General features: G+C 38.3%; 1 protein-coding gene across 2 annotated transcripts in view; it reads left to right on the plus strand.

The window, feature by feature from the left end:
- The window catches only part of gstcd (glutathione S-transferase, C-terminal domain containing), a 92,772-nt gene that overhangs the window by 53,143 nt on the left and 23,138 nt on the right, over window positions 1-16,491 (plus strand). For both annotated transcript variants that reach the window (XR_003936539.1, XM_030146414.1), the window contains exons 6-9: window positions 2,888-3,003; window positions 3,316-3,360; window positions 7,247-7,375; window positions 13,831-13,964. Coding sequence is in view for 1 of the 2 variants with exons in the window: in XM_030146414.1 (XP_030002274.1) it covers window positions 2,888-3,003; window positions 3,316-3,360; window positions 7,247-7,375; window positions 13,831-13,964 (424 nt within the window). In the remaining variant the exon portion in view is untranslated. The remainder of the gene's footprint in view (window positions 1-2,887; window positions 3,004-3,315; window positions 3,361-7,246; window positions 7,376-13,830; window positions 13,965-16,491) is intronic.

Here is a 16,491-nt window from a genome sequence, read left to right on the forward strand (position 1 = left end):
AGACAAATATCCACCAATCCCCTACCTACCGAAGTCCATAAAAGAAAATTCCAAAAATTATCAAATGCGGAACTGGGGGTAATTTTTCAAAATGTATATATCTTTTTGATACACCCTGTAGAACAGTTTCATTAAAGCTAGAAAAATACATAACACGTTTGCAAGCGTTCCTTAACAGCTACCAGTTCTTGTACTCGTCATCTTCTGCTTATCTGGGTCTGGGTCATGGGGGCAGCTACCTCAGCAGAGAAGCCCAGACAGCCCTCTCCCCATCCACTTCCACCAGCTCTTCCAGGGGAATCTTGAGGCGTACCCAGGCCAGCTGAGAGATATAATCCCTCCAGCGTGTCCTTGGTTGGCTCTGAGGTCTCCTCCCAGACGGAGATGCCCGAAACAGCTCCCTAGGGAGGCGTCAAGGAGGCATCCTCATTAGATGCCTAAACCACCTTCACTGGCTCCTCTCGACATGGAGGAGCAGTGGCTCTATTCTGAGTCCCTCCCAGATGTCTGAGCTCCTCACCCTATCTCTAAGGCTGAGCCCGGCCACCCTGTGGAGGAAACTCATTTTGGCCGCTTGTTCTTGCGACCTCGTTCTTTCAGTCAGTACCTAGAGCTCATGACCGTAGGTGATGAGCTCTAACCCTCATGCACTACTAAGGGAGTAAAGAAATGCTTTGTTCGCACTCAATCATTAATGTCATTTCACGGTTTTAACAATTTATTCCAGTCTGCTACAAGTTTTTTTGTTTTGTTTTGTTTTTTGTTTTGGGGGGGGGGGGGGGGGGGGGTGTCCCAGAACCTTTTGCTTTGTTTCTAAACTGTTAAATATTTAGCTGCTACTCAGTCAATCCATCAAAACACTAGATAAAACCCAAAATGAGGTTGTAGGTTGACAGTGAGTGTCTCTTTGGGGGTTGATGTTGTTAGACATCGCAGTAATAAAATTTTAAACAAATGGTTTTTGTTTTTCGTGTTCTTTATCAGGGGTTGTTTTTATTTGACAGCTGAAAGTAAGGAAGAGATATGAAACAAGGTCAGATGGAGGAGAATGATAAAACACTCCTTTATAGGGTGAACATCTTTATATTAATACTTTAAGTACCATGAATTCACTATGAAAAACATTCAGTCTTTTCCAGTGTGTTCCCACTCAAGGTTTTCTTTTTCGTATTGTCATATTTTGACCTCTTGTCTGCTTGATAAATATTAGAAGATGCTCATCTGAAATTAAGTGAATTTGTTGAAATTACGATGACCTATGATGTGACCTTTAAAGACCGCTCTCATTCTTTCTCTTTTCCCTGAAACCACATGAAAACATGAGTGAAAACAAAGGAATGCCGACTGGCTCGTTAACTGCCTCCCACTCAGTCTTACTATATGTAGCTTATAGGTTTGAGCATAAGCTGCACACTGACCTTTTGTCAAACACATTCTTCCTTCAGTAGAAATGTTGATTATAAATCATACACACCCACAAAGACTGAAAATCTGTTCTTGCACTTTGTCATCTACGGAACACTTTGTTTTGTCGTGACTTAATGTAATTAATTCAGTTTGTTTCCAGAACTATTAACAACCACATACTCTTACAGATACCTAATTAATGCGACTTTGAGGTGATTCAGTAAATCCACAACTACACAATCATGTGCTAATCACACTTAACAGCTGAATTTTAAGATTGTTAGGTAAAATTTCCAAGTTTACAGAATATCCATCCTGCACATCAAAAGGTTGATCTTACTTTTAAGTCATTTTTTTTATGCAGTTTGTCCAAACCATTCTTCCATACTAAGCCACAATTTAGATCAAACGTTTCATATACTCTGATAACATTCTCTGCAATTTGTAGTTAATATCTAAATGCTTAGATGCATCAAAAAGCCTCTGTACTGAAGTCTCTCTGAGTAGTCGATTCAAAGAAAAAGTGCCCAGGCCCATGTAAATCACTCATCCAGTTGAAGAGCAGAATCTTGATAATGCTTTCTGCTAGATTTAAATTTGTCTCTCATTTCTTTATTTTTCTTTCACTGCAACTAGGATCCACTTAATAACAACCAGTATGAAACGCTGATGCTGCTATGAAATTTCCTGTTTGTGTCACCAAAATGAAAACTCTTTCTTTGTGCCTCCTCTCCTCCCTTGTTGTCATGTACAAAACAGTGTGAGCAGGAAAAATGTTTTTTCTGATACTCCAGTTGTGTGGATATGAGCGTATGGCTCAGGGGTAAATGAAACACTCATCACTCTAGATTTATGGACCAGAGATGGCACCGGCACAGCGCGTCAACGGCTCACTGCGGATGTGGCGTGTGAGAAGACAGGAGGGGAAAATGCAGGGGACTGAAATGTGCTTTGAGTTAATGGGGTACATACTGCTCACACAGCAGCAGAAAGTTCTGCAGCAAACAAGAAGGACACACTATTTTGGCTCGAAGGCTGGCTTTTGATGATGTTGAAAGATTGTTTGGGCTCCCTAGTTGGCAATTGGGTGGAAACATGCTGATGAGAGAGTGTAGGCTGTTTGATCTGTGTGCTATAACCATTACCTGAAATGGCTAGTTATAAATCAAAATTTAGGCTGTTCGGGGAAGGTAGTTTGCACTCTGACAGCAAAGGAAAACAGGACATTACAGTAATGATGAATGTACAGCATGAGCTTTGACAGATATTCTAACATGGTTTTGTTGTTGAAGCGTTTATTGCAATAGCGACTGAAACTTGCCGCAAACAAAGTAAATAGCCCACCAAACCTTCCCCTTTGCACAAATTTATACTTAGTGCTTGAATTTTGTTTTTATTTTCACTGAGCTTTTGGATTATTTGCCTGGAGAACCTGTTGCCTCTCACTTAAGATTCAATGAGAATTTGTACTCTTTACCAGGGAAAATGTCAAATATCCGTGCAGTGAGGAAGAGGCAACAGCTGAATAACTTGGTTGCCATGGTAACGGAGCTAGCCAGGCCAGGAAACACCGTTGTGGATTTCTGCAGTGGAACGGTACGTGTATTCTTCTGTCAGTCCAAATATGCATCTGTATTTTACACTCAACCTCCAAGCAGCTATTTCACATATTCTCCCTCTTTTCCATCTTTGAAGGCCTTTTATTATCGACCACATGCACAGATAGACTGTTCGAGTACACTCATGAAAATTTATACTCAGGGTAGGAGCTGCATAACTAAAGGGTCAATAAATGGCACAAAAGGGCAGCTCTAATCATACCTCATATTCATGCCCTCTGTACGTGTCATACATTCCTGTTGTGCATTTTTATTTTGTTTTGTTTCTCTTTTTCATTTTGTTTCTTAGGGGCATGTAGGAATTGTTCTGGCTCACGCTCTTCCAGATTGCCAGGTAATGCATGTTTATTTGAGTACATGTTTGTCTACATATACATAACCTTGAAAAAGAAAGCACACTTTATTTGAATTCAGTGGTTTAACGTATCAGGACATAATTAAAAGCATCTGGTCCATACAAGGTTATAAAATTATTTAAATGTAACAAGTAAAAGTCACCTGCAACGTTGTTTTGAAGAATATATAAGGTAACGTAAGCTACGGCTAGCACTGATAATTAACCCTTTCATGTACGAATTATGAGAACCTTAATCGAAAATTTTTCCTGAGTGTTTTTATTCCTCTTTAGGCATGAAAAAAACAATGCGATTGAAAATTTTCTTCTGAAAAATAAAACAAAATAAGTAAATAAAATAAAAATAATCTAAAAAATGTTAAAAAATACATAAAAAAATAATGAAAAAAAAAAAAATCTTATGAACCTATTTTTCTTGAAGTTGCAAAAATGTGCACTCAGCTGGACACCACATGTTTAATTTTTGACGCACAGAAACATGTATTTACTGATAAATTGTGTGAAAACTATGGGGAGGGCTTGTGATTCTGGGGGTTTATGCTCAGGAGAGATCTACATAATGTTACCAATTCATGTCAGAAAAGATATGTAGTGTCTTAAAACTTTAATAAAGATGTGTGCAAAAAAGAAAAAAAACAACAAAAAGAACAAAACCCATGAATATACAAGAGAACAGCTGTAGAATAGCTGTCCACTGTAGTGACCAGTATGCATGAAAGGGTTAAGTACTAACGCTACACAGTATGCACACCACAGCCAAACTTCCGCAAACTGCAACCCACAACTTAACCAACATAAACAGCCCTCCACTGTAAACTAACACTGACTTAGCGTGACAAATGATACACACACAAGCATCTATTAATGATTAAATACCATTAGCAGTCGACATTAGCTGATAGCAGTTGTTACACACCAATGGACTGTGTGCTCCTGTCGATGGTGAACAGATCAATGAACAGATTGACTAGAATAGGTCGCGGCCGCCATATATAACCTTAGGCATCCCCGCCTGCTCATAAATATAATTTGTCAGACTTATTTAACCATAATATAAACATTAGTGTTATCAATAAATTAGACAAGAGATATGTAAACATTTAAAGAACTTAAAGAAACCAAACAGTGACTATTTCCAGCAGTGAAGTTATTTGGACCCATTTACTTAGTCTTAACAGTTTTACCATATTACCTGGAAGTCTTAACATCAACTGTAAGACAGCACACCCCAAATTCCACTGTGTCATTATTTGTTCAACAAAAGTGAAGCCAAAATGCAGAAACAGCTTATGAAATACAAAGTACACCCTTACTGCTTCCATAGGAATTAAGAGTTTAAGTAGCAACAAGGAGCTGTTAGACAAACACTCATGTTTTATCAATCATCACCAAGCATGACCACCTCCATAAAAGCAGATGTTTTTGCAGTCTGCTGGTGTGGGGTGTTCAGGTGGTTGTTAGCACAGTACCAAGAAAGAAATACTTCAGCAATGAGCTTAGAGAAGAAATTCTTGGAGCCAATCAAACTGGTATATTTTGTAAGGCCATTTCCAAACAAGTTGTAATCCATCCTTCTACTCTGAGAAAGATCATTCATAACTAGATAATATTGAAGACGGATGCCAATCTTCCCAGGAATGGACATCCCATAAATTCACCCCAAGGTCAGACTTTGCAATGCATCAAAGAAATTGTGAAAAACCCAAGTGCTACATCTCAAAATCTACAAGCCTCAAGCATGTTAAACATGAATGATGAAGACATTGCAATTAGAGGAAGACTGAACAAGTATGGGATGTCCAGTTTTCTTTGGAAAGGTTCCCAGGAGAAAGCCTCTTCTGTCTAAAAAGGACACGATAGAGTGTCTTAGGTTTGCAGAGTTGCATCCGAAAAAACTTGGAACAGTTTCGACAAGACCGAGGTGACGATGTGTGGCCACAATGCAGTGCCATGTTTTGTGAAAATTCAACACAATATTTTAGCAGGAACGCCTCACACTAACTGTCAAACACTGTAGTGGAGGTGTGAGGATTTGGGCTCATTTTGCAGCCACAGCGCCTGAGCACCTCGCAGTCATTGAGTCGACCATGAACTCCTCTGTCTACAAGAGTGTGCGAAACCATCCATCCAACAGCTAAAGCTTGGCTGAAATGAGGTCATGCAACAAAACAAGGATTCCAGGCACACCAGCAAATCTACAACAGAATGGCTGAGAATGGAAAGAATCAAGGTTTTGCACAAAGTTCAGACCCCAGTCTGCTTTGGCAGGACCTTAAGAGAGCTGGGCCAAATTACTCCATAACAATGTGAGACACTGATAAAGTTACACAGAACAGGGTTGGTTGAAGTGCTTGCTACGGAACCATGATGCGTGTGACTACTTTCACACACTGCTTCTCCATTTAAGCTTCTCTTTTTAAACAACACACAACAGATTCCATTTATTTAACACTTGAGATTAAATTGAAATCATTTTAGGACCTGGTGAGGACTTGATGATTTTTTTTATTATGTCCTGATATGTACAATGGTAATTTTAAAGGAGGGTGTGATTTCTTTTCCTCATGACTGCATGGGCCTTTATTTAGTTTTAGGATTTGCTAACTTGTGGGAGCACACTTAAAGCTATACCTACCGATGTGGCATTTCTCACAGCACTTAGTAAAAGTTTGAACATGAACAACCCGCCTCCTTCCAAAGCCCCGCCCCCTTCCCTCTGCCTGAGCTCTGAGGGTCCTCCTCCTCTCACCTGATGCGCGATGGAAACGGAGGAGGAAGCGGAGGTGGTCCAGTCCGTTTTGGCGTGTCCGCGGACCCCTCCCTCAGTAATCAGATGCATCATCCACCTGCTGCGGGCCCGCGGCTCCTGTTCCATCAGTAGACCTGGTCTGTGCAGTACTGGGTCAGTGTCTTCACTGCAGTGCCCAGGGGATGGGTGCGCACACTGTGAACGCGTGGCCTCCGCGAATTTTCCGTGGACATTTTAAGTTTCATAGTCCATACAATTATCATCCTACATCATCTTACATGTGTGACACCATGTACATGTACCTGTATGAGTCCCACCGTCATAAAAGCTGAGCTTTATGCAGACCTGTTTAGTCCAGTACAGCTGACTTCAGGACTTTTATCTCCATCTTTCATTCATCAGACTCCCGTTTGTGCCCCTCAGTTGTCGTTTCTGTTCATAAATCCGTTTTTTCCTTTCCACATGTGCATGTCAGTTCTATCCAAACACATCCTAGACAGTAGACTGTGGTCAGTGACAGGAGAAGCAGTGCCAGTGAAGCGTCAGATTCAGAGGTACACATATCGGATGTGAGACGGCGATAATGGATTGGATGCTGGACGGCCGTAATGGATGATTGACAGGAGGCTCAGCCAGGTTCGGCCAATTATTTCATTCAGACTGACTAAAATGATTGGTCAGACTTTTATCAGAAATATATGAGAATTAAACATTTTTGAGTTTCAATACCTGGTAGATTTCTTTTACATTTTAGTTTGACACATCCTTATTAGGAGCATTTTAAGATGACAAAAGAAAAGTGTAAAAATGCCACATCATACGGTATAGCTTTAAATAGATCAACACTTGATGGTATATTACTAAATAAACTAAACTAACTAAACTGTCAAATGCAGCACAGAAATGTGTTTTCAAGCCCTTGAAACTTCAGCCATATTTTGTTGTCATTGCTCCTGCAAGGTTATCAGTCTTCAAAATAGGTTTTCAGAAAAGCTTTTGTGTGTTCGTCTTGAATGTATTCTTTTCTTTGTAGATCCGGTGGACTGTTTACTACTGTTCACATACTGTTCCTGTTCCAGTTCATCAATGTGGGCTTTTTCCTCCTCTATATTCCAGGTCATCCTCATAGAAAACAAAGAGGAGTCCTTGGTCAGGGCCCAGGGTCGCAGTGCTGAACTCGGTCTGGAGAACATCGGATTTATTCAAGCCAATCTGGACTACTTCACTGGACAGTTTCACATTGGGGTGAGCAACTAACACTAATGCGTATATATCGAAATAAAGTTTAATTATCACAGATTGTGTAAGGGTCAAAACACAGTAATGTCCTGTCAGAGAGCCAACTTTAATTGATTGCCATTCCATCATTTATTTCAATATAAAGTAGCTCCATGTTTTGGATAATCCCTTATGGTATAACTTAGGCAAAAATTAATGTAAAAGTAAAAATGTGGGTCATTTAGCAACACTAATCTGTCAAATTGTCTTTAAAATGTCCCATCAGAGAGATTTCGAATACCATATTTTTACCCGTAAACAGTATGTCAGGTCTATATAGATAGATAGATTTTATTTGTGAATAACAAAAGATGATATAAATGTAATATAAATGTCTAAATTTCTGTATTAATTGTGCTATGTATGTATGAATTGTTATAAGCGGAATTTAGTTAGCTATTATGTTCTAACTGCCTTTTCTTTAAATCCTTATCACATTTTTATTCATATGAAAGGAATCAGTTATGCCTGCAGATGAACTTGAACAGGAACAATATGTGGCCAGTCCTAAAGAGACCACACGATCTATAAAGAAACGGACACAAAGATGAACAACACACACAGCCTTTTATTAAAACCTATTTTTGAAGACTGATAATGTTGCAGGAGTGATGACAACAATATATAGCCGAGGTCTCTTAGACTTGAACACAAAAACACTGAAAACCTAATTAGAAGCCACATTTATTGAGTAAATTCAGAACCTTGTCTATTATTATCTCTTTGGTCAATGAAAATGCAAGGTATTCTGACTTTATTATTGTAGAATATTTGTAGTTCAGTTCACTTCAGACAACACAATAATTAGCTGCTGTAATACTGTGTTACTGATCTACTAATTGATATAATGAGGTAGTTTGAGGTTTGGAACCAACAGTCCTTTGTGCTTTTGTTTACTCTTACATACATTTATATTGAGGACAAACAGGATTTTTGGAGGTAATAATGCCAGTGTTTATAATTAAGCCAATAATCCGCTGCTTCTCTTTTGTGATGACACATTAACATTACAAAAGCAATATATGACTCCCATCTCTTTTTATAGCCTTTTCGCAAATCTTAGCGCACAGAGCCTGAAAATGGTCTTTTCGGTCTTAAAATATTGTTGTTATAGTTCAGACTATAACTGCTTCACATCACATAAAGAGACACCTCCTTCCTTTAATTTATTTTACAAAATGCCAACATGCAATTATAATAGTCAAAGCAGAACAGAAGACTTGTCGTTTCTTGAAGGAGAGCTTTTAATCAGAACCCTTTTGGTGTTCTGTACTTCTGGTGAGAAGAATATGTCACAGTCCTCTTTGTGATTATTGGAAAGTCAACAGATAGAGTTTGAGTGAAAAAATGAAGGACAATGGTAGTGTCGTGGCTTTGCTTGTTTTTGTCTCTTTGTTGTTTTCTATAATGCTGCTATTGGCTCTCGGAAACATCCTGCCAAAGTGTGCTCTAAAAAGACTTATGAGTAATCTTCGGAGGGGAAAATGTCATTTTTTTTTAGGATTTTTAATTTAAATAAAACTACCACCCATTTGAAGTTTCATAAGCCAACTTGGCCACGCCACTCTTCTACTTCTCAATTCATCACGCATTTTTTCCATGCTGACATCTCTGCCAAGTCCGCAGTTCTGCCTGTTTATGTTTGTCAAGCTTAAAGATCCGGCTTAATAAATGTGTTTAATCCTGCACAGCTTCCTGCTACAGCAAAATAAATATTTTACTAGCTTTCTCAGTCTGCATTCAATGGGGCTGAAACAAACCAAAATTCAACATTTAGTACCACTTTACAGCTGCAAGTCCAGATCCGCACTAGGTAATTTGAAAAACTCCCACATCTACAGAGGTCTCAACTCTCCGGAATGATTGGGTTTCCTGGTGTTTCCAAACATACATGTTTCTTCTTCTATTTTTGCTTGTTGTATCGTCCGTCAACATCCGTTTTTTTTAATTCACTTGACTCTAGTTGTGAAAAAAGGTCTTTCCATTGCAGTTTTGTGTGATATACTATTTGCGCTACGCCCGAAAAACCACCTCTTCTTGCCAGCGCAAAAACTTTTAATTGAAAAATAAGACTTTTGGCGAAATTGTTGTTTTCCCATTAGGTAAATTTTTATGCGTAAGTTATATTTGTGCAATTTGAGGGTCAATGGAAAAGAGACTACAGTCATTATTTATGCATCTCTTAGATCATTGTATTCCTCCGCATCTTTTATTGTCTGTCACAGCCCAGTTTCTGGGTGAAAAAAATCAGCTGTTCTACTAGCCTTCCCTTAACTCTCTCTGGGACAAATAGGAATATATATGTACCTGCTGTAATTAGAACTTGCTATTATTCCAGCCTCGTCACTCCACTGAGACCCGTTCCACTTGGCAAGAAACAAACAGCACAGATTATTCTTCTCCACAGTACGTGGGTGTGTTTTGTAACCCAGGCAGGAAGTGTTTGCACACATAGAATTTATTTATGAAACAGGTGCTTAGATTTGTCCTTTTCGTCTTAGTATTCCACCTTAACATTTATGCTACCTCAGCTGCTCCTTTGGCAAAGCTTCTTTCTGCATGACAGATACTTCATCCTGAAGGAGTGACCCATCAGGCTGACTTTAATCGTGTAATGTATTATACATGGTCCCATTTTTAGTCACGTTAATTTAATCAGCCTAATTAAGTCGACTATTCTTAGTCGGTGTCTGGTCCTTCAGTCACAGTCGCATGGCTCAGGTGTTAGAGTGGGATCGGAACTAGCCTCTACACACGGCGTATTAAATTTTTATCTTCTCCCCAGTCAGATAACATTGAGTCAACAGACCTTGGAGGCAGGGAAAGTTGTGAAGCTTGAAGTTGATTTGGATTTTATTGGATCCAGGTTCATTATTGGTTCTCTCCAAGGCTCTGATTGTTTTGCAATTGATTCTTTCAGTTAACTTCTTTATGTCTGTGGAACAAAAAAAATGCAGCGACTCGTATTGCTTTTAGTATAATGCAAAATACATATCGATCAGTTCCAATAAGTGTACCAAGTGTAATTCAGGTGCCGGTGCCGTTTTGTTTCTTGCCTTGTGCTATAAGAATTCTTAGATTAAATCTGTTTGTATGTTCTGTGAGGAAAGAACAGCCTTAATTCAATGTTTTCATTTATTCTTGACGGAAACACCCATATGTACAGAAACATATTGGCACATGGGTAGCGAAACTAGCAACAAAGCTGCACAAACCACAGAGTCAGGTTGTACTGAGTATTTGTAGTCAGTGCTATAAGAAGTTGATCAGTGCCGGGCCCAGATAGCACAGGAGAGAGATGTAATTACTTGAATGAGAGTGCATACTGAAGCCTCATTATTTGTGTGATGTGATTATGGAGAAACAGATACAGATAGAAACAGCTCTTCCACTCTTCAGGTGGCAGAGTAATAAAGACATCTGTTATGTAAATGGATTTTGGTCATTTATTGTAACATATTAAACATAAAAAGTAATTTTTGCAGAGAGGGTTCTCTATTAAATTAAAACTATAATAAAAGATGTTGTAGTGGAGGATGTTGCGTGTGATCATGGGTGTTTGTTTTTTTTTTCCAGAATCATTAGGCAGCGATTAGACAAGTTAATATGTTAGTTTTGTTCACATTGTATTTAATGACATTCAGTATATTCATGTTTTGTCATTCTAATTAAATGGCCACAAAAGGCAAATGAAACACTTGAGTGAGCATTGTTGGAAACATTTGAGCTAATTTAATTACAGAGACAAAAAAATATCATCTTTTTTTTAATATATTTAATATAGACATGTTGCAGTGCTTCTAGTCAATGGGTGTCAAATACGTGGCCTGCGGGCCAAACCCAACCTTCCAAAGGTTCCAATCCGGCCCACGGGATGAATTTGCGAAGTGAAAAATATTACACTGAACAACAGTCAAGGGTGTCAAACTTTTTTTAATTCAAGAGGCACATACAGGTCAATATGACATCAAATAAAAAAAATAATAGCATAATAACCTATAAATAATACAAATTTTCATCTACATAACATTATACCATAAAAAATATTTACATCTACAAACTATATTTTAACAACAAATCTGAATAACCTGAACAAATATGAACAACCTGAAAATAAAGTGCAATTTTACCAATATTCTGTCTGTTACTAAATGTTTTGTGCATTTTTAAATCCACTGTGATCTCTAAGTTGTCTTAATAATAAGCTGAGATGTAATATTGTAGAAATTGTTCTCATTTTAGTTCCAAACTCCAAATTTTTTTACAATATTGTGCTTTTTATCAAATGTTTGTGTAACACTGTGTGTAATGTAAATGTATAAATAATTAGTTGAGGCATAATATTGTTAAAATGGCACTTATTTTTGTTATGAAATTCCTGTTTTTTTTAGGTTATTCACATCATTTTTACAAATGTAAATATTTACCTCCACCAAGGAGGTTATGTTTTCATCAGGGTTTGTTTGTGTCTTAGCAAGATAACTTAAATAGTTGTGGACGATTTTTTTTCGGCGGGGGGGGGGGGGGGGGGGGGGGGTGATGAAATTTTCAGGAAATGTTGATACTGGCACAAGGAACAAATGAAAATGATTCAATTTTGGTGGTGATGGGGGTGGGGGGGCTGATCTGTCTTGGTGGAGGTTTGAGGTTTTATAGTTTCATAACTTAATGTTTTTATTGCACTAAAAAAAGAGAAAAACTTGGAGTTGTCATTATTTATAGGCTATTATCCTATTATTTTACTGGTCTTTGTTGCTTGAGATCCAATTGGGCATGATGTGGCCCCTGAACTAAAATGAGTTTGATACCCCCGTTCTAGTTTAAAGGTTACTGAGTCGATATATAATGAAGCATGAAGATGGTTTTACGTCAGCTTTGCATACATTTGCACATTCTGTCATGCATTTTAATTAGCATCCCATGGAAAATACTTTTCACCTAATTGTAGTTGCTTAAGACAAATACAGTCTGCAAAACACATTCATAGCTATCAAAAAAGCCATTATCTGGCATTATCAGTAATACATTTTATTTTTTATATGTGCACTTGACTGGTTGTGTGAGATATAATAAGGATTTATCACAGCATAACTGATGTATAACATTAAACCCCTGGAGTAATGGTCTTACTTTGGTAATTATTTTTTACTTCAGATGTGGGGGTTGTAACATCATCCCATCTTTGATAGACTCCTCCTCATCAGCAGTCAGAAACAACCTATTGAAGGAATATAAATCATTCCGTTGATGCTGTGAAGAAATGCACGATAGAAAATTAAGCATCAAAAACATGGAAAGCCATGCTGGTAAATGATGTTAATTCCCCAATTTCAGATAATTCTTTCATGTGCGGTCTTCTCACATAAGTCTATGTTTAAATTGTGGTGCATCTTTCCCTCTAGTAATGAAGGATTCATGCTGTTACCATCAAACACATCATAGTGTGAAGCTTAGATGCAACAGCTTATTTCCCAGTGCAGACCATGAAATTACACATAAGAAGTCTTTCCAGGTTTCAAGATGTGCTGCTGTGTTTTTTCTTCCTTTTTTTTTTGTTTTTTTTTCTTGTTGTGTGCTTCAGTGTCACTTCTAAGGAGAGCTTTTGCAACTCTGTGAAATGTACCCCTGCACAGACAGTTGGGTGACTTTATGAGTAGTTTTGGACATTTTGAGAGCGGTTTTATGTTCCCTAGTCTTTTGAGCTGCAGCAAATCTTGGCTCAGTCCTGTCCTGATCGAGACTGAACCTCTGCTCTGTGGCACTGCTGTCAAGGCAACATAGCGCAGATTCAGACACACAGACGCCAAGAAGTGACAACTTCTTGGAAAACAAGAGCACAAGTCTGACATAGCTGCTTGAGTCGGGTTCATGTTGGTGTGCCTGAGTAACTATTGTCATACTGAGATGTGTTGATAATGCATTTTATTTGGACCATTAACAGAGAATCTATTTAGCTAATGTGTGAGAGGATATCATCCATTTTTACTTCTGTGCTGTGGATATTAAAGCCATTTCCTTTGTGCAGTCATTATACATTTTTGCAGATGGACTTGGCAGAATAGCTGGCTGGAATATTTAGCTGCATCACATTCAGTCAATATATAACTGTCTCATTACTAATACATAGCTAGGTGTTCATCAGCACGCACAGTTTACCCACTCGATGGGTCTCCTGATACATCCGTGCCTCCACTCTTGAAGCCGTAATACATTTTGTTTGTTCGAACTCAAGTGTGCACCTTTGAGAGAACAGCTGTATTCAATAGCAGTAGTCATTACGAAATAATCAATGCCACTGAGCTTGCGCTGCTTAAGTGCTCTCAGTTTTGGCATTCCTGTCCAACAAAGAAAGTTCGCAGAAAAGCAACAAACACAGAATTCTGATAAAAGAAAAATGCTTTGATCTGTTTTCTTCCCCTCAGGTTGCCCTCCATGCATGCGGGATTGCAACAGACATGGTGATGGAGCATTGCATCCAGGCAGGAGCCGCCTTTGTCATCAGCCCTTGTTGCTACGGCTTCATCCAAAACGCAAACAAGTTTTCCTTCCCCAGGAGGTTTGTACCTACTCCCAGCAATTCAATACACTGACTAGTTTTTTTTTTTTTTTTTGCTTTTTAAAATCTTGTTTCTGACCTTGTAGTATTCTTATTAGGCCTCTGCAAACACTGCTGCTTTTCTTGACTTTCATTCGCGGTTTTGTCTGTGTTTTTCTTTCTGTTTTTTTGTGTTAGTCTTTAGGGCTGTCGCTCGCCATCATTTTCACACTCAAGCTCTCACTCCTTCACACATACAAACAGTCTGTATCTCTTGTTGCTGCCTTTTCTTCACCTCCTGTCTCATATCATTGCCACTGACGGTATGAGGCAGCGGCGTCACATCATCTTCACAACAGGGTCTGCCGCTCACCTTTTCAAACTCAGCATCGTTCTATCGGCAACAGAGAACTGGGCTCTCCGTGCACAGCTTGTCACGTATATAACAGACTCTCAGAAAAAAAAACAAAAAAAACAGCTGAAAGATCAGGAACAAAATACTACCCTTGTTAGAACTGCACAAACAAATTGAACGCTGAAGAAAATTAACCATTTAATTTGACGTCCTGTTGATGTAACAGAAGAAAAAAACAGCATCAGAGGTAGAAAAGTGCTGAGACATGCTGAGGTTTAATGGTGTTGATCCTGTTGTCATGACAGCGCTCTGTTGACTATGGGAACTGTAATGGCTTAACAACCATAAAAAAATAAATTGTCGGTAAAACAACATTTTGATGCCAAAGCTACAAAACAGAGCTGCTGTTTAGGTCTGCACCATTTTTTCACTAAGTTCCAGAAAACTTGTACTCTAATCACTGCTAAGGTCATATTTTGGAGCAGATCATTTCACTTTACTACAATCAGCGTCTCATTTTCTTTTATCTTGTATTGCATTAGTCATGACCACACTTCTTGGAATGTAGCTACATCACTCCAAAAATTCAGACAAGGACAATAAATACAAGTTGTAAAAAAGGCAACTAGTTAAACTATCAAACACCCTGTTTACAAGAACACTGTTATTCTGCAGTTATTCCACATAAGACAATCTTCTAAATCAGATACAGGTAATTTGGATATGTCCAAACAGAATATGCATTTGGAATATAATCCAATTTCAGCCTTTTTCTTCTGAAAAGTTCTCCCGTTACACATGTGGGATATGGTGATAATGTACCATTTTTAGGAGCAGTCTTTGGACGTGTGCAGTGAATTCAGACCATAATAATAATAATAATAATGATAATAATAATAATAATAATAATAATAATAATAATAATAGTGGATTAGATTTATATAGCGCTTTTCTATGAACGCATACTCAAAGTGCGTACAGAGGATCCATTATTCATTCACTCACACATTCTCCCTCTGGTGGTGGTAAACTACATCTGTAGCCACAGCTGCCCTGGGGTAGACTGATGGAGGCGTGGCTGCCAATTAGCGCCTACAGCCCCTCCGACCACCATTCATACGCATTCATACATCAGTGTGAGTAGCAGCACTGGAGGCAAGGAGGGTGAAGTGTCTTGCCCAAGGACACAACAGCACATGGACAGAGCGGGATTCAAACCGCCAGCTCTTCTGTTATTGGACAACCTGCTCTACCATCTGAGCCATGGCCGCCCCCATATGCATCTCATTTAACCCATAAAGACCCAAACATCCACTGTTGACCAAAAGCATCTACTGATCTAAACTGTTCCACTTATCCTATTAATACATGTAAATAATTGGTGTAAATACAGTTATTCATCTTTTCATGGTCATCAGATATGACCCATTTGGACGTTCAGAGGCTCCGTAGTGAACGTAGAAACACCGTCATCTTCAACAACATTGATTCACCAGTAAAATCCATGGAGTTGGATCAATGACAGTGGATGGACACATTAGGTTAATGTTTAATTAATGAGAGATTGGACTGAAAAAGTAACTATTTCTTCATTTTTTTCTGTTTTGATATAATAACATTTGACTTTACGCTGAGCTTTAATGAACATTTACATGACAGTCAATTAAACGGACGAAAATACACGATTTCTACTGGGAAAAAAATGCAAAATTCAGAAGATAATATTGTAATAAATCAAAATAAATCACTTAAGAAAGTTTAAATAGAGAGAAAAATTAGTTTAGTAACTGCCGCAAAAGTCACAACGGGTCCTTATGGGTTAAAGGGGTTAGATTATTTGGAGTATTTAGAATATAGACCTCCCAAGTAATGTTAAAGTTATCAGTGTACTGCATTGTAGAGATATGAGCTGAATCTATTCATGACCACAGTCTATTGGATTTATGTGGCCACTAGAGTGAGTAGTGAGTCACTCCCATGGTGAGGAAAACAAACACCAACATAATATCACATTTATACACTGCCTGTAGGGATGGGAGTTGATAAGAATTTAACAATTCCGATTCCATTATCAATTTTGGCTTATCAATCTAATTCTCTTATCACGTACGGGATATTAAAGTAAATGTTTTTTTTTCTCTGTCACACTAGAGTACACTCCTAGTCAAAATTTTAGTTGACTAGTTGAAAAAT

Source organism: Sphaeramia orbicularis, chromosome 1, assembly GCF_902148855.1.
Source record: "Sphaeramia orbicularis chromosome 1, fSphaOr1.1, whole genome shotgun sequence".
NCBI lineage: Eukaryota > Metazoa > Chordata > Actinopteri > Kurtiformes > Apogonidae > Sphaeramia > Sphaeramia orbicularis.